This window comes from Paralichthys olivaceus, chromosome 21 (genome assembly GCF_024713975.1).
Source record: "Paralichthys olivaceus isolate ysfri-2021 chromosome 21, ASM2471397v2, whole genome shotgun sequence".
NCBI lineage: Eukaryota > Metazoa > Chordata > Actinopteri > Pleuronectiformes > Paralichthyidae > Paralichthys > Paralichthys olivaceus.
In genome coordinates this window covers 14,832,025-14,852,816 of record NC_091113.1, presented here as the reverse complement: position 1 = coordinate 14,852,816, position 20,792 = coordinate 14,832,025, and the positions used below count along the sequence as shown (strand labels likewise).

The following is a 20,792-nucleotide window of genomic DNA, read 5'->3' as shown; positions in this document are numbered from 1 at the left end:
ACATATTAGGGAGGGTTTACTGTTCTTCCATTTACTTTTATGTACGTGATAATACTGTTGATCATGTTCGACACCTTCTTGGGAGAACATCCCTAAGAATCAAAATTTGAAAAGCATTAAACGATAGATTATCTCTGCCAGTGTTTAACTGTGTGTTCGATAGATTCAGGCTCATCCAAACAAAAACCACATGGATCCACACCAAAACCGAACATTTTCCTTTTTGTATCATTCTAAACTGCTTTTCTTTCATTTTGGTTGGAATCGGCCATTTAATATAATTTAATTATTAATTTCAGGCCGTTTTTTATCGTCGTGCTCGTTGTTGTCTCGATGCAAATGAGCGGTGTAGGTGGTCGATTACTTCAGTCTGAGCGGGCAGAGCAGTGGATCGCAGAGCGGCTGCTACATGATGTTAGAGTTTAGCCCAGAGAAGCTAATCCTGTATTTTATACACATAGACTGTATATAAAGATTATAAACATAGACTGTGTATAAAGATGATATATGAGCGAGGAGCTGCGAGTGCAGTCAGGGGGTTTACAGCTGGCAGTTGTGTTTGAACGGTCTTTTCCAGAGAGAGCCAATGAGCGGGCCGCTTGACTTCCACCCGGAAGTGTAGCGAGTCAGGGACATGCTGTGGGCTCGGTCCTGTGTGTGTTTAGTGAAGACAGACAGATAACAACATTCAAACATCTTCTAAATGCTACGTAGCAGGAGTCCTGAGTCAAAATGGCGCTTGTGCGTATGAGGAACCCGAAGGGCGCCAATGCCACAGAGATAGAAAAGAAAATTAAAAGGTAGGTGAAAGGAACGATGGTAGTTTGCTGTGTGAGCTTCTGTCAGGTTCCTGCCATCATGCACAGGGAGGTGACACTTTCTCCTGCACCCAGCACTGACAAGCTGCTACTGACAAGCTGCTACTGACACTACAGAGACAGACAGAAGAACAACGTGATAACGCCTGATTTGTCTTTGCTGTGCATGAATGTGACTTACAGCTGTTATTATCTGGGCTAGTGCCACATATCACACTGACACTGTAGACTTCATTAAAATCTGGAAAAAAAGCTCTTTAACAAACAGTTTAATGAAAGTATGAATATCTGCTTAAATAAACAAATCAATGAATTTATACTTGTATTGATATAAATTCATGCTGACATAGAATACGAAATACATAAGATCAGTAACAAATAAATAGGAAATGTTTCCATCATTCTCAAATAGACTATAAATAAGTAATAAGACTAATAAGCAGTAACAACTCTTGAATACTGATATGATGTTGACCAGTATATATGTATGTCTGTATGTATGCATACATACATCTTTTCTGTATTGTTTATTCTGTATTGCTACATATCAGAAAGCCTAAATGCTGGCTCATATTGAAGTAGTATAACCGCTCGTTCAGAATCCCTGATCTAGACTGTGTGAGAAATTAAATTAAGGATAAAAGCACTTTCTGCACCAGTTCTTCATTTCGAATGTAAAATTGACAACACTGCTACAATCAGCCTAATGAAGGAGACCTGATCTTTTTTTTTGTCCCGTCAGAGGTAATGCTTTGAGGCAGGGATCTGCATGGAGGGGGTACCGAGGACTCATGGCCTTGCTACTGTTGGTGCTGTCTGCGTGCGGGGCTTCTACGTGGTGGTACATGAGCTCTCTGGACCGTGATGTTACAGAAACACTGGTCAGACAGGGTGAGCTGGTCTCTCCTCAACCCAGAGTCTTTACAGTCGAGTGCTCTGAAGACTATGAGAACTACAAACGCTATCCAGGTGAGGCTCCGGTCCTTGCACAACAGTGTTTCTGGGAGTTAGCTGGCAACCATCTGCTGTGTAGACATAAGTGGGATGGGATGAGGCCAAAACTATTTTATGAAAAAAAAACTTGTTAAACCAGTGGCACTTTGCATAATGTTTTAAAATCATTAACAGTCAAACAAGTTCTCCCGATTTCTCTGTGAATCGGCGTAGAACCCACTAGATGGCAACATAGCACAAGCCTATGTGATCATAATATTAGTAGAAGTGAAGTTTTGACCAAGGGGGACGGGGTCCACTGAATTAATGCTTGAAACCTACACAGTAGTTGTGTGGAAGCAAATAGGGACCAGCTCATACACTTGAAATCTAAGGTAAAACATCTCAAACACACCAGAGCAGTAAGCTGAGTTCAAATAGTCTCAGGCACTGCTGACATTTGCTGATGTTAAGCATGTTTGACTATGAAGTGGAGATTCCTCTTTTAAATATGGGTGTGGCTTCAGTTCAAACAAAGTTAAAACTAAACGGAAATAAGGGTGTAAAATAAAAACTCCTTTAAAGCAGCACTATGTAACTTTTACTGAGCAACAGCGCCCTCTGCAGCCACACGTGGTGATTGATTCTGTTGGGCTCTGTGTTCATGTTCATGTAGATGATCAATGTGTTAACTGGAGCTCTGATTGCGTACTCACACTCACTGAACTGAAACAGCTGAAAGGTGTATATTACCCATGATCCCCAGCTGTAGCCAATGCACCAAACTTAAAAGTTTCCTCACTGAATATGGGAGATAAAAGCTGGTTTTTAATTACTCTTTTCAACCGATCTACAGTTCAGCATTTCTCTAAAACCTGCTGGTCCTGTCTCTGACTCATTAAATTGCGACTGTCAGTCACTTACACACTTCTCACAGGAGATTGTACCCACTCACCAAAGTACAAGAACAGAGGTGAGGAGTGGGAATGAAGGAGGAAACATTCTCTCTATTCCAAGTTAGTGTTTCACAAAACTGGTTTTAAAGAGGCTATTTTATGATTCATAAAAAATGGTGTTGCATTATATATACGTGCATGACCTGTGGGACTTTTGCCAAGTCAAGTCAGATATATTTATATAGCACATTAAAAGCAACTGGAGTCGAGTACGTTACAATCATGGCAAAGGAAAGGAGCATTGAAAAAGAATCCAGACTCAGACGCCCCTTTTCAGACATGAAATATTCAACACTGCTGGCTTCAGAAAGCTCCTAATAAATGGGTCAGTCACGCACACATTGGTATCCAAAGATCGTCACTGCCATTTTCAACAAGAAAGGACATTTACGTAAAATGCTTGATGCTGCTAGGTGTCACTGCTGGAAATTATTTAATGATATGAAGGAAGAAGGCTCTCTCTTCTCTCACAGGTGTGTGTGTCTGTTTACGCCACTAAAGATCATTATTAGCGTGAAGGATGCTGACACCACGCTTCTAGTGATAAATTCGTCATCAGTTTCGCTGTTCTCCCTGTTTTATAACATCTGACTGGAGCTTCAGCTGGGACTCAAATTGCATTCCTTATTTGCTCCCATTTATTTATTCATTCATTCATCATTGCAGTTGGCGAGGATGAAAGCTGAAAATATAAGGTGTGATAAGTGCTGTTGGCTATACGTCTTTCTTTACCTACAGCATAAGAAGGGACATTTATTTTCACAGCTGGTTCTGACAAGAAAAGATTCTCTGACGTAAAATGATGTCTACCAAACAGAAATGGTTTCCAATGAGCTGGTGTGTTCGTTCTCTCTGTGTAATAAACCTTGTGCTGCAAGAATTCAACAGCATTAAGTTCAAGACCTGCATGGATAGGTTGAAGAAATGTTACAGGTCTGAGCAAGTAACATTTCTGTCACAAAACTAACTTTTACTGAGCCCGTTAATAAATCTGCCTCAATGACACTGATATAAAATGATGGTTTTAAATGCTCCAGAAGACACTCATTTAAGATGTCAGCTTATAACACTTACTTTAAACTCTCCAATGGCACAGGGAGGGAAACCATGTTAAAACTAATGCCCTGACCACACTAACTCATATTTTGCAAAACAAATGCTTTCCTCTGTGTTCAAGCCCCTTTTCCACATGCAAACAGGATTTTAAATCATTAAATCATGCTTTCCAAAGGGCAGATTTTAAAAAACTCACACATGTAAAACTGGGGTTTTGGGAACTTCACACCTTAGAATTTATTGATTATCAAAATAGTTGGTGAATCGTTTTCTTTTGATCGACTAACTCAGCTCTGTGTTTGAGTGGCAGTGAGCAGGAGGGCCATGGTCAGATAGGTGATGGATGAACGACTCATCTTTCCATTTGAACAATGACATTGGCTACTCATTCCAAATGGTCTTAAGTAGGAGAATCAGTAAATAAATGATGGAATATTCTACTTAATGACAAACATTTCCCACTGCTTCCTATTTTTCCTTTCTTATCTTACTTCAAACTTACTTGTTTCTCTAAAACTCAAAAAATGCATCAGTTATTATGCAGATACGTCCAAATCTACTGGATTAAGCTGTCTGCCTAAGCGCCTGTGAAATAAGAGGCGGTTTTGAAGCAAAAAGAAGAGGACAAATTGGAAATTTGTCTTGTTAAATATGTGGGCTGCTCAGAATACAAACTGTGCATATCCAGTGTCCAAATAAAACACAGCAGGAGGCTCCAGCTTCGAGCAATATATTACAGTTGTTGCAGAGAAGAGCTGAATGTGGCGTTAATGAACAGAACTCTGATGAATTCCTTACCTTGCATTTTCTTCTTCAGCTAACCACCTTCTCTCTTTCTTGGGCCCAGAGCATCCAAAAACCGAGGAAAGTGCATGAAGACACTGTGCTATTGTTTTTCAAACCGTCTCTTGCTCATGTCTCTCCCAGGATGCACCCCTCAGACGTGTGGCCGTGCAGTTACAGACAGCGTGGTAACGAGGGAGGAGGCTCAGATCCTCAGGAGGTAAGAGTGCAGGGTGACTCCTCTCTGTCTCTCCCTCTTTGTTTTTCCAGTCATTGTCCCCTGTCTGTGTTGTGCAGGTGAATATTTTTATGCTTTCTGTCTCTGACACACAGGCTGGCTGAGAGGGGGCTAGCACTGGCTGGTTCAGAGGGAGGAGTAAGTACATCATAAATTAAATGATTGGAAAAATATAATGATGAAGCAGTGATAAACACTTTGGAACTTTGTGTTGATTGTCTGGATGTGTCCTTTCTCCATGTTCCTTTATATGAGGCCAGTTTGGGGGTTTTGCATGTTCTTTCCAAAATCTTTGCTGACCATTTATTAAAGCATGACATAAACATAAGTATGACATATCAGGCAGCTAAATGAAGAAAAAACTAGGAAGGTAATACATTACAGGAAACAACTAGATTGTCTCTTAGTCGAGAGCACACCTCTGCCAAGGCCCAACTGTCCTTATTTGGATCTGCCCCAAACTTCACACACCCATAAATATCAGTCCTCTAAAGATGCTTCTTGTCATCACCATGAATCATTATCTGAGAATTCAAGGAAAATGTTGATGCCAACATTTTAAAGAATGTAAAAAAACAAAACAAATCCTGGATCTGCCCCCTGACCAAAATTCAGTGGGTTCTTCCTGGTCTATACCAAATCCTTCCACCAAGTTTCGTGGTAATCCTTTCTGTAGTTTTTGTGTAATCCTGCTACATATCAAACAAACAAACAGAGAAAACCAACCAACACGGCCTGCTTGGCAGAGGTAACTGCCCATTAATCTTTGTTTTTGAGGTCATCATAACATTATTGTATTGTAAACTGTGTTGTATTCATAAACACCTTGTCAACTTTATATCCAAAATGTCCGCTTTGTTGCAAGATCACAGTTGTGACACCATAACACAGAAACAGAAGGGCAGAGTGTTCATATTTCCGACAATTTAACTGGCTGACAGAGGTGTAGTTCTAGTGTTTTAAAAGACACCACTAGCTGTAGTAACCCTTACCCTACCTTGAATCAACTCAATCTTATTGAACACACTGATGGTGATGGTAAAATGATCATTTGATCATTTGAACAGATTTGTTAATCAGCTTAAACCAAACAGCCCAGAAAACCCATATTTTAGACAGATTATTCAGACTCCCTGCTGTGATGGGGCTCTCTTGGCACTAGAGGGCTGACTGGTACAATGAGCTGCTCTGGCAGATGAAATGTGGAGTCCTATCGCTGGCATGCCCTAGCCCCTTGCTCTCCATCCACCACAGGCCTGGTCCCCAGCCAATACAGAACCTATTTATGGAGTGTTAAGATACTTAAGTGAAGGGAGTGGGAACAGCAGGGGGGACTTTTCTGGCCTGAGAAAAAACAGAGCAGGGTCCCCAAGGAGTTGACAACCAAGAAAGCCACAGAGGGAACAGAGCTGAACCTTGAAACGGTTAATGTGTCATGCATGTGTTCATCAACGGCCTGTTATTTATTTTTCCAAGACTGATTTATCATTTGCACTAATTTCTGTTTTGACCATAACCCCTGCAGGCTTCCATACTGGACCTGCACTCTGGAGCACTATCGATGGGAAAACAGTTTGTCAACATCTACAGGTGGGAACTCCTCAACTCTTTATTCAATTTCTCTTAAGCAATAAATAAACTTGATAAACTATGGTAACAGTCTCACTGATGTTGGTCCTTATGACCTGTATTCTCCAGGTCTAGTGATCCATACCAACCTCATTCATCATTGCCAGCAGGAGCCGGTTTTATTTTGGTCTCATGATCTTTCTCCCTCCCTTAATTTCTCCCTCAGTTTCGTCCCATTTCTTTCTCCTGTCCCATTGGGCAGCCTGCTGACATCAAACCCTCAGGGACCATCAGGCTTTTAATCAGGCAGCAATGATTATAGAGCACCCACCTCTCTTCCCACCCTTCATGCCCCACTTGGGACCTCTTCATGTGAGGCAGTCAGACGTTTAGTATCTGCTGTGTTCGGATGGCTGAGCCCTAGTAACGACACACTGTAAGCTGTGCTGTGAATCGTTAATTTATGCCAGATAGGATCTCGTCCCCCCCCCCCGCTGTGTCTGTCTGCTCATGTGTCTCTGATTGGCTGTGTCTGCACATGGAACGATCTGTGGCTTTGTGATGTGCCCGCAGGTACTTTGGGGATCTCATCGGGGACGTGTTCACACAAGAGGATTTCCAGCTTTACAGGTGACTTATAAATCATGCATTTATTATATTTTGAGTTTTGGTTCAAAATGAGATACCTGACATTTTTTGGAACTAGCGACATACAGTGCAGTCAAGAGATGACACTTTTTGCAACATTATAGCAAACCTAACTCATTACCAGGGCTCTCACGTTTTCTAAAAATCAAAAATCAAGTGAACACTTGACGTTGCTCCGCTTTGGTGCCTCCTCAGTTCACTCACTTTGGTGGATAACAGGTGAGACCACAGATTGCTTTTCGAATGGCTCTGGTTCAGGAAGTAAATCTCCTGCTATGAGAATGATTCAGAGCAAAAAATATTGGAAAATGGAAAAAAGGGTAAAGATAGAACATAATTTGCACATCCCATAAACCACTGCGAATTTGCCTTGCATCTGTTAATTGATTATGCTCATCATATATTGTGGAAGCATCTTGTGGGTGTTGGAAATAGCAAAAAACATGATGAGAGCCCACATGGTGGTTTTGAAGTGATCCTGACATGTTTTGTGTGATTTTCATCATCAGAAACGTACGTGGGCGAATCCAGACAGTTATCGCTGAGACGTTTGGTTTGGACCCAACTCTGATGTACCTCACCAAGCCCACCTTCTTTTCCAGAATCAACAGCACGGTAGCCAAGACCCAACACGACGAGTACTGGCACCCACATATAGATAAGGTAAATCACAAAAACAAATCAGTGACTCGTTATTCCTTTAGTAAAACTTCTAGAGAAGAACCGACCTTACAAGCTGGGTAGGGCTGTCCCTTTTTATATTACCAATTCGAACATGTGGGAAGAAGTTTGTGTTGGACTTATCTGTTCTAATTCCAAATTTACAGTTTAGAAGAGCATCAGACCATGTTAGGCAGTTACTATCAGCTTGACCTATTGCCCTCAAACCAATGCATGGTGGTTCCAATGCGCTTCTAGACTGTATATCAGATTTGAACAGGTCATTAGAGGTCAAATTAGAACTTTTCTTTTCTTTGAATTTCAAATAAAAAGTTGCATAGTAACACAAGAAAAGCCAGAGAACTTTGCAGCGACAGGCGATATGTCAGAACCCAAACTGCTATTAACACTTGTGCCTTTTGATTTTCTTCAAAGTTTTATCTTAAAATAGATTTTCTGATAATTTCCTGAAATACTGATGTCTGGAAGAATTATTATTAATTTAGAGATTTAAAGTCACAGATACTTTCACTGATAGTATACATATAACCCCCTTGAGACCAGAAAATCCCTTCTGGCTCTCACTTTAATTTTAACTTCACTTCAAATACTGAGCTTCTGCAATAAGTGTTATTGCCCTTCAAGGCAGCTTCTTAAAGTCCTATGGCTCATGCCTCTATTCTCTTATGTAAATGGTTCACGTCATACACTGTTTCTTCTTTATTAATACTAGTGCAGTGGTGGACTCTGTAGAGAAAACCCGCTCCCGATGTAAATAGAAAGTATTTTGATATAAAGGGATGATTGTAGGGTAAATAAAACAATTCGTACAACTTAAATGAAATGCAGAAGTGTTTCTGCCAATAGATCCATTTCACGTTTGTCAATGTGATGACAAATAAACAAACAGACACGTTCACAACAGCAACCAATTGCAGAGATCACATGTTTTTGTTAATAGCACATCAATACAGGCATCGGCTCCTTTCACCAAAAACTTTGTTGACATCTCCTTTGGTGTCTTCTACGTGTATGGTCTTTTTTGCATTTTTGCATCTATCACCTGTACGATGCCTCATTAACTCCCCCACTCGCCCACATGAATCCAGCGGGGGATCACCTGCTATTCACTCATATCAGATTCTGCGAAAAGTCCGCAGAAAATCTGGAGGCTCTCAGTAGAACATTTGAGTTCACACATACACCTCCTCTGGAGAAACTCGGAGGATCTCTGGTGCACAGTGCATGTCTGGAAGCAGCTTATGATAAACTGTGCTCTGTTCTTTTTGTGGTCAAACAGTTAGTGCAGCATGAACACATAAAGCACCCATATAATATGAGGAGCACAATCTTCACATGTTGTACAAAGTGGTCACGATGCAGCCCTGCAAAAGCTTTTTGTAGCTGGATGAGATCCAGCAAAAAGCAGTGCAGCTGAGAATGAGATACCCTGACTTTTAGTCCCTGGTAAATGTCAAGCCTCAGTTTCTCTGTGCTCCACAGCATCTGTCCTTGTGTCTGCTTGTTTGTAGCTTTCTTTGAAAAACTGTCATTGTCCCAGCCCAACCCTGAGATACCCTGATAATGTCATTGTGGTTACTTTTTAGAATGAAACCTCCAAACATGTTTTTTTGTGTTAGCTATTTTCATCGGCTGGATAGTACTCCCCATGAAAATTTTTATGGTCAATGGTTCAGTTGATGGGTTGGTTTACTGCTTAAACTGAGACTGAAATGTGAAATGTATTATCAAGAAATTTGAAACAGATGTTTATTGTGACACTATTATATTATTATTGTTATGACTCAGATGCAGATAATACTTGGGATGTCAGCTGTAGGTAAGAAAGAGTAGTAACTTTACTGGGCCACCAAACGTTCATATATGAGAGATCATGCAGGGAACTGGCCAAGGTGCAGGAAATAATGCCATAAACCTTGTAATCAAACTAGAGTCCATACACAAGAAGGCCACGCTAGGAAGAATGCAAGAGCATATGTACACAACAGAAACTTAGACAATCTGGCTTGAGACCAGCCTTGCTCTGTGCACCAGGTGTGCATAAGAGCGTAGACTACTGTGCGCGATCAGCGCCAAAAGTAAATGTTCTGGAGATACAATAATAATATTCTCACGTTTGGTGAAAATATGTACACACACACACACACACACACACACACACACACACATACTGAGTGTTTATCTCACTACACCTCTGTGTTCAGATAAGAAAGCAGCCAGCATGGCAGTACTACATGGAAAACATTACTCTGTAGTTCTAATTATCTCAATGCAAATACTGTTGTCCTCTCTCACAGGTAACTTATGGCTCTTTTGACTACACCTCTCTTCTGTACCTGTCTGACTACGGCTCTGACTTCAGTGGAGGACGATTTATTTTCATGGACCAAAATGGAAACCGGACAGTGGAACCACGGGCAGGTAACGATACTACAAAAACTGCCCAACGCAGTATCACACGGTGCTTTTTTTTGCTATTCAGCCTTCAAAGACTGTGATGTATGACCTTCTGTAAGGAAAGATACTGTAAAAACTAGATTACCAGTAGTAACACCTGGCTCCAGCTCTTAAAGCCTGTTAAGTGATGAATAAATAGAGGATGTCCTTATCACAGCGGATTATAAATTAGAATTAGATTATAATTGCTGTACTCAGCTGAAAAGGATAACTGGAGGTGGTAGTACTCAAACATGTGTAGCAAAGAGGTCATAATCCTCTGTAAGTGGGGAATCAGCAGTTCAGACTGATGCACAGCGCAGGCTTAGGGGACTAGGCTTTACCATTCTTATGGTGTATCTTGATCTCAGGTGGCTTTTATGTGTTAATTTATTCTCTTTGTGCATTGACCAAAAATAACAAGTATCCAAGTAAATGGGTATATTGAAGTTACCTGTGCAAAAAGAAATTCTGGAGGCATCTAGACAACTTGAGGCAAATGTGAGGGGAAATTGGATTAGTTCTCTGGGGAACAGGGGAATGAGTTTGCCATCATGTCTGAGACCTTGTTAAATTGGATGGTGTGTTTTCCACTCCCTTGCTCTAGATTTGCACTTCCATTTTGACAATGTGCTCCATCGTAACCTTTTAAACTTTTCAATTCTGGTATCCCAGAAGTAAGATTTGGAGCAAGGTGAAGTACAAAACATGCAGCTTTGTAAGTCATTAAAAGACACTACTTATTGAGTAAAACTTAAGAGGGAGAGGCCAGTTCACCATCATGTATGAGCTCTGTCAGACTGGTTGCTATAATGAAAGTGATAATAATAATAATTACATACTGTAGACCTAAAATAAATAAAAATAAGTAATTTCTCTCAGGGCTTTATACTGTACAACATACAGCAAACTCTATTCATGACCTGTTTCACCAGAAATGGCTCAGTGGATGTGCACTTAACCCTGAATTTGTAACAGATGTTGCAGCCAAAGCTCAACTAAATGGAACAGACCTCCACAACGTGCAAGGGCAAATCTGCTGTAGAGGGGAAATGTGTAAACGTTGATGTTGCATAGGTTAGAAATATTGCATATGTTCCGTCTGGTAAAGTTTGTTGCAACTTAGAGTGTTTTCTCACCTGACAGTCTGGACAGTGGTCTGAACCAGAGTTATGACTTTGTCACATTGTTTTTACATTTGATACAGTTAGGTTTGGTTTCACATTGCCTTTTAGGAAGTGGATTGATGGCTTTGTGTCCGTGTCCTGTCTTCATCACCTACTTGGGGCTATAATTTGACTATTGTTTTTGCTAATTTATTTGAAGAAAGTGCATATAAATAAATGTGTCTTTTTTCACATGGATGGAGGAATTAAATTGACCTGTTAATTCCGTTACCACTGTAATATCATTATGGTATTACTACCAGAAAAATGAACATCCTCATTGTTAAAGCATTATATCATTGGAGACAAAGACTACAAGCGATCCCTCAAGCAGCTTCCGTTTTTTTTTTCTTCATCTATTATTAAATAATAATAATAACTTGAATTTAAAATGCGCCTTTGAAGAGACCCATGTTTGCTTTACATGTGTCAGTAGGGATAAAAAAAGAAAAGAAACTCATTCACACAAAACAGGACAGAAATAGACTGAGCACTGATGGCGGTGTGGAGTGTTAACTGAGGCCAGAGACCAAAGTGAGCAGGTTGTGTTTGAGGAGTTTTTTGAAGCTGTCCAGAGATGCAGCATTTCCTCTCTGATAGCTTTTTTTTCTTTTTGCCTCCGCCACTATATCATCTGGACTCCTATCCATCAAAATCCCAATTTGCCAGTATGACACTAGACCCTTGCCAATTTAGCAAGCACCAGAGAACATGATCAGACCTGGTATTAACATTCATCCTGAGTGATACGCTCATAAACGGTCAGGACTGAAGTTTATACCAGGTCAGTGAAGCATCCCTGGCTGTTGTCCTGTGATGGAGCGGTGCAGGACGCTGACTGGAGGACATACAGAGGGACTGCGGCATTCAGCTCCGCCTCTGAACAGCCTCCAGAGAACAAGGAGAATAATGACAGTGTTATCTCCAGCCAAATGCAACCTGCTGGGTGAAGGAAAAAAGGGGATACGAGGTAGGACAAGTGCAGTCTCTTTAAGGTCCTTCTTGATAGGTTTAGAATTCACAGTGAGGTTTGGAGCATTCTCTTGAATCTAAATATGACAGACCTGTCACTGTGGGTTTTATTTAGAGAAGTGCACCAAGTGGGATACACTGCGAAAATTCATGCATAATGCATCAAAAGCTAGGTTGAGTAGCATGCTGGGCAGTTGACTGACAGGTTTTGACTTTGTGAGAATCAGATTCTAATATCTTGATGGATGACTAGTTTGCTGAGAGGTGACAGCGATGAATATGGTGTAATTATGACACCAGGAAGACAGTCGGGGCTTGGCTGTCGGAGAGAGCAAAAGTCAAGAATGAAAAGACATTGAGCACCAGGAATACGGAGGCTGGAGTGTTTTTTTGCAGAGAAAATAAGGAAGAAGAAAGGGAGTTGGGTGATACGAAGAGAGTGAGAGGGATGACCGTGGGATTTGTTGAATGTTAGAGCGTCCCCTAAAGGGCACAGAAAAGAGGCAGGGTGAAGGGTGGGCACGGACAGACAAATAGCTGGGAGATAGATAAAGTGTAGATATGCGATAAAGAGATAAAGTGTTTGGCAGATATAAACAGAGCAATAGAAGGAGAGAGGGCGAAAAAAACTCTTCTACCAGTCAGAGGAGCCAATCGGGGGTGAACCTGCCGGCTTAGACAACCACAGGGGAATTAGATAACCTCAGCTGGGCTAATAAAACCATAGCTTGACCTTGGTGGCCACACGCCTGCAAACGTACACTGAATACAAGGAAAATCTGTCTGGACCACTAGATACATCACAGCTGATGCCTGCAAATGGTCAAAACTTAAAGTTCATAGTAGCTCGAAGACACGAGATCCAACGCTTCCCACAAGCACACTTCATATCTCCTTCATACGTGGCCCTGGACACATTCAAGTTCAAACTGTGAAAACAATGTGGTCACATGCATCCTAGACTACCTCTGAATGAATTTTGATTGATATGACCTCATATCACATTGAGGGCCCATTTGAAATGACCACTTGTGATTAAATATCTCAGGAATGATGTTAACACCAGGTCTGAACAGGGTCGTCTTGTTCTCGAGTAAGGGCAGAATGGAGCTGGAGGCCCACAGGGGGGTTGGGGAAGTGTCTGCAGTAAAACAGGTACTGCTATGGACTATTGCGGTGAAGATAAAGCTAAACTGGAAAGCAATACTCTGGGTTTACCAGTCGATCTTCGTTCAGACCCTCACCTGTCATAGTGAGCTTTGGGTAATGACTGTAGAGAACGCTGATACAAGATGGCTGAAATTAGTTTCTCACTGCCACGGTGACCGGACCTCGGAAAAGCAGCAGAAAATTGATACATGGATTCTCCCAGCTCACGCCAAAGACAACATCATCGGGGGTTAATTTCTCCAATTGACAAACTTCCTCCATAACCACAACAGACATTATACAACTGTTTTCAAAAGCTGAGATGAACTCCACACAATCAGTGACTTTTTCTCAAGGATGAATGAAAAAAGCTCATCACAGTTTCCAGAACATACAGTGATGTCTTGAAATTGTTGGTTTTGTCCAACCAACAGTCAAAAATCAAAGATTTTCTATAAACAATTAACTATAAGCAGAGAACAATGGCAAATTCTTACCGTAGCTAGTAAATGTCAAGCATTTCTGTTGTCATGCTGACAATAACTCACCAAAATAAATTTTTGGTCAAACAAATGAATTTGCAAAGGCCATTTTTAATCTCCTGCATCTAACAGTCCTCTTCATCATGACCTTTTCTGGTGTAAAACCATTGGAAGGAGCGTTTATCATGTCACCTGCATTTGCATGTGTGAGAACAACCTTGTGTAACTACAGTCTCACAGGGCCTATTGCATCGCTGGAGATTCTCAGGGCTCTATTTAATCCAAACACATGGTTCAAAGCACATAGCACAAGTGAGTTTTGGGGCGTAACATGCAGAAACCAGAGTTATGTGCTCTCTTGTTTTGGTCAAAGTGTAATTGCTCTTCACTGCCTCAAGTGTGCCAACAATGTGCCTAACACGAATCATCAGTGTTAAGATCAGCACAAGTGCATTTTCTATTTAAACCACACAGGAGCTGGAAGGGAAGATGACTACTGCAATGGTCTGAAACTACAGACATTTGTATTGCGCTTGGCCCTGCTTTGCACCAGGTGTCGGTAGTGCCCTGGTGCCTTAGCACTTCATTATTGACCTTCTACACAAGTTGAGGGACTGCTTGTTAGCAGACTTTCTCCTGTTCAGTCCCCAGACCAGCATTCCTCACCTCATTAAACCTTGAGAAAAGGGAAAAAGCCCTTACTTCATCAACACCATTTTGAGAAAGGCCCTTAACGCCAGCTTATCTGCCTTTAATCATCCTGGCCCCTCTGGAGCAATCAAACCCCCTGCGGGATTCATCCTCCACTAACTAATAATGAGTCCACTATATCGATCTGACAGTCCGTTGATTTGCTGTGCACCTTGTGTTCTTTATTGGCAGATTGCCAGCAGCAAACTGGTGTCACACATCGTTTAACACATTGTTAGCATTGCACACTCATCCTGATGGGGTCAGTGATGATAAAGACCTCGTTAAGTCCAAGTCGGTGACATGTGGCTGTTAGCACACTCTAAACAACATAAACATATAAATCGACCAGAGGAGTGCCCTTAAAGAGAATGTTAAACTGATGACACGTAGTTTCTCAATGATTGAAATTAGCAAACAAACTCAGAAGTGATTGAACACTTTTGGTTACGTGCTCAAGCAGATGCTGTAGTGTCTGTCAATCAGTGTTTCAAATCTTCAGGTGTATTTTGATCAACTTCCTGTTGATAAGATTAGATCATGTGATATAGGTAACATAGGCATAGACATTTACCACATTTTACCACAATCAAGTACTTTTTGGAAATAAATGAGCATTTTTGTCATGAGGACGTGTAGGAAAACAACAAACTACTGTTGCATTTGAACACTGAAAGAATTATCAGTTTCAGTTTGGAATAAATGTACCCTGAAACTGAACCACACTCGCTCCTCGATCATCCATGATATCTGTAGCAAAAGATCTAGCTTGTAATGAAAGACCGCAACCAATCAATCCCACCCACATAGTTTTTTATTGAATCGATTGAAATTGGCTTCAGAAATCCAGTACTGCTGGTGTTTGAGTTTTTTTTGAACATATGTTTTCAGTCTCCTCTCAACTCATTTCATCAAGAAAGCTCAAAAGAGACACAACATCAGTGCACAGCAGATCAGAGGATAAATCACTGACCCTCTGGCTCTAGAAAAATGTTTCATATACGTCCTCCTATTAGACTGATGTATTACAGACTGTTGTGGCTTTGAGGAGATACAAAATAGTACCAGTATAATACAGTAGTTTGTGTGTATTGGCTTTGGTACAATTACTAATTATGTATGCTTAACTTTTTATGCTCATTGCTTTAATCACATATTTTTCACATACTTTGTTTGCAATTTGCATATTACAGATTAAAGATGCACGTATTAAAAATATTCATGATTTTAACAAAGTTTGCGAGCTGAAAAAAGCGACGGCTCATATTTAAGCATGTACATGTATGTCTGCAGTGTGTGTTCCTCACTTCACTGAGACTTGCACTCAAAGCATCTTTAGGTTTTCTATAAGTTCTTTTCTAAACCTGAAATGTGACTTTTCTAAAGAGGGTAAAACCTTGGTGAAGTCTCACGTGAATATTCCTCCATTGTGTAACTGCTAATCTGCTCTGCTGACTGTTCTGAATCTGCTCGCGCCTCCACTCTGAACACCGCAAACATATATATTGGCAACTCCGAGGGATTATTTTCAAAGATTACTTCATTGTGCTGTTATCTAAAGCTGTGTGGATAATTCAAGCCCTTGAAAATGCCCTCCGTTTACAATGACATAAAACATGTGGACCAGCACTTATTGTCTTGCCACTCACACTGTTTTGTTTGTGCAGTAATTTTCTTTTTCTCCATTCTTTGGGATTTCAGTGTAAATTCCATTGTTTAACTGTGAGCACTGATTTCCCCTGACGTCCTCAGCAGATGCCCCACCAAGGGGATTTACACACACACACACACACACACACACACACACACACACACACACACACACACACACACACACGTGTCATCAGCATTCTTTGGTGGTAAAATGAAGCAAACAAATTGTGGCACAGTGATTCCAGCTTTTTATTCACATCGACATAATGACACAAATCATTCAAGAGAAGCAGAAACTGGAAGTTATGCAACAAGTGTGTGGGAAAATGTTATAAATGTAAATCTTTTAATTATGGGATACATCAGCAGACTAGCTATGTAAACATTAATGCAAATGTCTATCTGTGACTGAGCAGGTTGTGCCATAGCTCATTAGCTGGCCCGGTGAAGCAAAGCCTCCGATAAGTGAAGATAATTTACCCTGAGGCGACCGCATCAAACTCGCACTGTTTGAATTTCAGCATTTGCTAAAATACCTTCCTGGAATAAGTCGAGTGTGTCCATGGGGCCACTTTATCTTTCCGTGGTTCCGGTTTCTTTCTTTTTGTGTTTCGAATTTCCATCAGTCCCACAAGCGAGGCTGCATAATATGTAGATATTGAATGAAGCCTTCAGTGTTTCCGAGGGATAAGCTTATTTTTCTGTCTTTCCAAGATTGTGACGAGAATATTATTACCCTGTCTTGTCTGCATTAAGTACAGAGCTGGAGTCAGGATGTGGCTCGCCTAGCTTAGCGTAAAGAAGAAGGGAAAGGAAAGCAACTAGTTTGGATCTGAGTACGCTCAAAATACTCCTAGCAACACTTTCAATTCCTCTAGTAAACACACTACATCTTGTCTGTTTGACCTTAGCTGAAAGTGTAAATGTGACTTGTTTGTCAAACCCAACTTAAATTAACATTTTTGGGGTGAAACAATGTAGAAACAACATATTCATTTGTGAGCTGTTGATAGCGCTTCACTTCAGACACAGGCTACAGCCTTACTAATAATAATCTCAGTCCATACAACTACATCTGAAACACATATCACATGACCATCCAGGTTCACTGGGCATGCACATGCTGCCGTGAGCAGGAAGCAGATTTTTTCCTCTGCAATTTGTTGATTTGAAAATACTACAAACAAGATTCAAATTTAAATTCAACAGGGATTTATTTAATTTGACCAACGATCAGGTGGAACTGTTTTTTCTTTTCATCCAAAATTGACGCATGTTTAAAAATATAAACGACCTCACACTCTGTCAATTACATTTACACGCCAACTCTGAAACTTTCTTTTCCAACATTTTTTCAGAACGGGTTTGTTTCAGACAAAGGCGCCCAAGATAGTTGTTTGAGCTGTTCAGGATTAATTAGTTTTCTTCTTTTAATATTCAGTCTCAGTGCTGGTAGCAACCGACATCCTGAAATAGACTTGGATAGAGTCAGAAGATGAAATTCTCCTTGTTCCTGACGTCTTTTCTGGATCTTCTACTGCAAATTTAATTCTGGAATGAATTAAATAACAAAACACATCAGCCTCACGTGTATACGAAAAATATGGACTTGGCGTGCAAACACCGTAAGTTAGCAGTGCTGTTCACATTCACCACCGGTGGTCAAGTCCTGACCTAATCAGAAAGTAAACTTAGGTGTCTTTGTCATTGCCGCCCTTGAGTTTTCAAACTAAAACAGAGCCAGTGGTGTCTCTGTTTTCACAGGTTGGAAACCCCCCAGAGTAGTGTGGTGTAAATGAACTAAAACTAGTTAATGTAGATGTAGCAAGAGACCGCTTCCTTCTGTTTCCACGCTAAGACAGGCTGTCCTGGCTCAAACACAGACATGGGAGTGAGGTCACTGTTCTCAACTCACTTTTGCAAATAAAATATCAAACATTTTTTTTACAAACAAGTACATTGTCTAAGTTATTAGGCTTCATGTGATTGATTTTTGTTCTCAAATTTATTTTTGAATAAAGTTATTGTCTTGGCCTCCTGTCCTAAGCTATGTTAAGTGTGTCCTGACCCCAGCTCTGATTGGAACACAATCATGATGATAATACCCATGTCATCTTAGTCTTAGAAAGAAACAACACTGTATATCCCAAAAATGTTGAACTCTTCCTTTAAAGCATATTTAGTCTCCTCTTGCCTAAAAAGTGCCTCTCATTCTCTCATTGCTCAGGACGAGTCTCTTTCTTCTCCTCCGGCTCAGAGAACCTCCACCGCGTGGAGAAGGTAACATGGGGGACGCGCTACGCCATCACGGTGTCCTTCACCTGCGACCCTGCACACGCCATCTCTGATCCGGCCCTGCCCTGAGGCACCCATGGGTGACGGCATTGCCCACTGGCTGGGACAAACCCTGTAACGAAGAGGGGGAACAGGGTGGAAGGACAAGTGGAGAGATGAGGAAGGAGGGGAAAGAAAAAAAATGTTTATCGAGATTTCACTGCTAAACTTGATTAACTGTAGTAACACAGTCAACATCTGTAATCTTCTTTTGTTTTAAGATATGGACTGTGTGTCTCTTCAGGATTGTGCTACAGAAAAACAAGCCACATGCTCACCCTTTCTTCTGAAGAGGTGTTTTGTTATTTGCTCCCGACCCTTGTCTTTTTACTCAACTTTCTACAGCAAGCATATTTTTTTATTTTTTATCTCACAATCTTGATTGCTAGTATTAGGCGTGTTTATGTTCCCTGCAGGTTTCCACAATCTGCTCTTCATGATAATTTTGAGGGACGGATTGAGCAGAAATTGCTTCTCAACTGACAACAGTCTCCAAGAGGCTAAAGAGGGATTGTGTGTTTTCTCTCTGTCTCCACGTGTTTCTCATTTTGAGGCGAGCTGTCAATTCTGTGAAGAAGAGATATAGATCTGGTGACTCTCCTGTCAAATCAACCTTTCATCTCAAAATCCCAGCTCGCCTCCACCCGAGACACAGGAGGTGTTTTCTTCTAAGAAGAACCCGCTCCTTCTACAACAGTGATTGCTGCTTCTATGTTACTATTTACTTCAATGTGGTTGGTGAGAACGGTTTGAAATAAAATACTGTCAGAACTTGAAACGCCCATGTCTCTTCGATTTCATCATGTTGAGATCTAATTAAATTAACCCATATAATCCGTATTGATTGCTACTGTTTTATAAACCTTTCTGTTGTGAGCCAGACAGTTGAACTGTGTGAATGAAAAACTGTCAGGACAAAGATGAAGATAGAAGTGAGACTGTGTGGCACATTGGACTTCTACACAATAAGACAAATAACTCAAAGGTTGTGGGTTTGAGTCCCACAACAGTCGTGCTTTATATATTCAATTGTGAATGGAAACTGACAAGATTCATTGTGTACATGGTCTTCACTGTGTACACAGTATACTCATTGGAGTAATATGTGAAGATCTACACAATAGCCTTTAAGGTTGTGGGTTGAAGTCCCACCAGAGTCAATATTATAGATCAGTTCACTCTCAAATTTCACACTTTCTGTGGTTTTCAGAATCTAATCAATTTATCCCCTCATTCAACTCAAACATTACATGAAAAATGCCAGGATGACCAATCCGTCAGTCATCAGTACACAGACATGCATGGACCGTGCATTGGACTTCTAGAAATAATATGGGTAATTCAAAGGTTGTGGGTTCAAGTCCCTCCAGAGTCAAGATCCATAGTTTATATGGGTTCATTTAATTAGGTCTCAATATTGAAATATTGTCTCTGCACTTTCAGCATTTCAATATTTAAATCTAATTAATAAATCCATATTGATTGCCACTGTCTCATCGACATGTTTCTTTTGTGAGCCAGACAGTTGAGGAACTGCAAAATTTATCAAACCTGTCACCTGCTCAAGAAATCATTGTGCTTTCTTATCTTCCACACATCTTCACATAACAAAGCACCTTCTCCATTCTCATTACTGCCTCATACTTTCTGTGATTTGAATCTTACGATGGTTAAAATGTAGGAAGCTCCATCATGGGTACTGGTTTAAAATAGCAGCAGATATCTCTGTGGACACGCTTCCTGCAGTTTCTCCCAGAAGCTATTTTATACTTTGCCAGTCTTGATTGGCAGGCCAATGAGATGTCAGCTCCCTAGAGGAAGGGCTTCCTTTTGCTATAAGAGCATGACACGATCTCTTCATCTTAAGTAAGTACACATTCCTTGCTCCAGGCAAGGTGGTTGGTCCAGTGAGATACTGTACTTCACTTATATTTCAGAGAACCAAGGATATTTTCTTTACCTAGAGTTCTCTTCCATCATTCGATTCAGAATCTCATGATAGGACACAGAGACTCCTGCACCACAGGGAAGCTTGCCTCAAAGACTGGTCACTGACGAATGACAATTTGGGACTGAACCCACAGGAAGAAGTGTGAGGTGTTGCCCAGCTGACAGACACTCATCTCTTCAGCAGAAACAACCTGAAACTATCCAGGACAAAGCCAAATCACGAGTAGATTGAGCACGCAGATCTGTGGGCAGCTGCAACCCCTGCTATTATAGACAGT

The 20,792-nt window shown here is 40.8% G+C and overlaps 1 protein-coding gene across 1 annotated transcript; it reads left to right on the top strand.

Annotated features, from left to right (window-relative positions):
* The first annotated feature begins 373 nt into the window (after positions 1-373).
* On the top strand, positions 374-19,342 carry ogfod3 (2-oxoglutarate and iron dependent oxygenase domain containing 3). The gene is made up of 9 exons (XM_069517204.1): positions 374-800; positions 1,561-1,787; positions 4,691-4,766; positions 4,880-4,922; positions 6,310-6,374; positions 6,927-6,983; positions 7,511-7,664; positions 9,980-10,103; positions 18,458-19,342. Exons 1-9 carry the CDS (start codon positions 733-735, stop codon positions 18,592-18,594), a joined length of 951 nt encoding a protein of 316 aa, XP_069373305.1. The 5' UTR covers positions 374-732; the 3' UTR covers positions 18,595-19,342.
* Positions 19,343-20,792: the final 1,450 nt, after the last annotated feature.

Bases quoted from the DNA above. Each gene is read 5' to 3' on its own strand.
- ogfod3 (XM_069517204.1), top strand. From the start codon at position 733: ATGGCGCTTGTGCGTATGAGGAACCCGAAGGGCGCCAATGCCACAGAG. The intron at 4,767-4,879 runs GTAAGAGTGCAG...TCTGACACACAG, and splicing joins GAGGCTCAGATCCTCAGGAG to GCTGGCTGAGAGGGGGCTAG. The intron at 6,984-7,510 runs GTGACTTATAAA...TTTCATCATCAG, and splicing joins GAGGATTTCCAGCTTTACAG to AAACGTACGTGGGCGAATCC.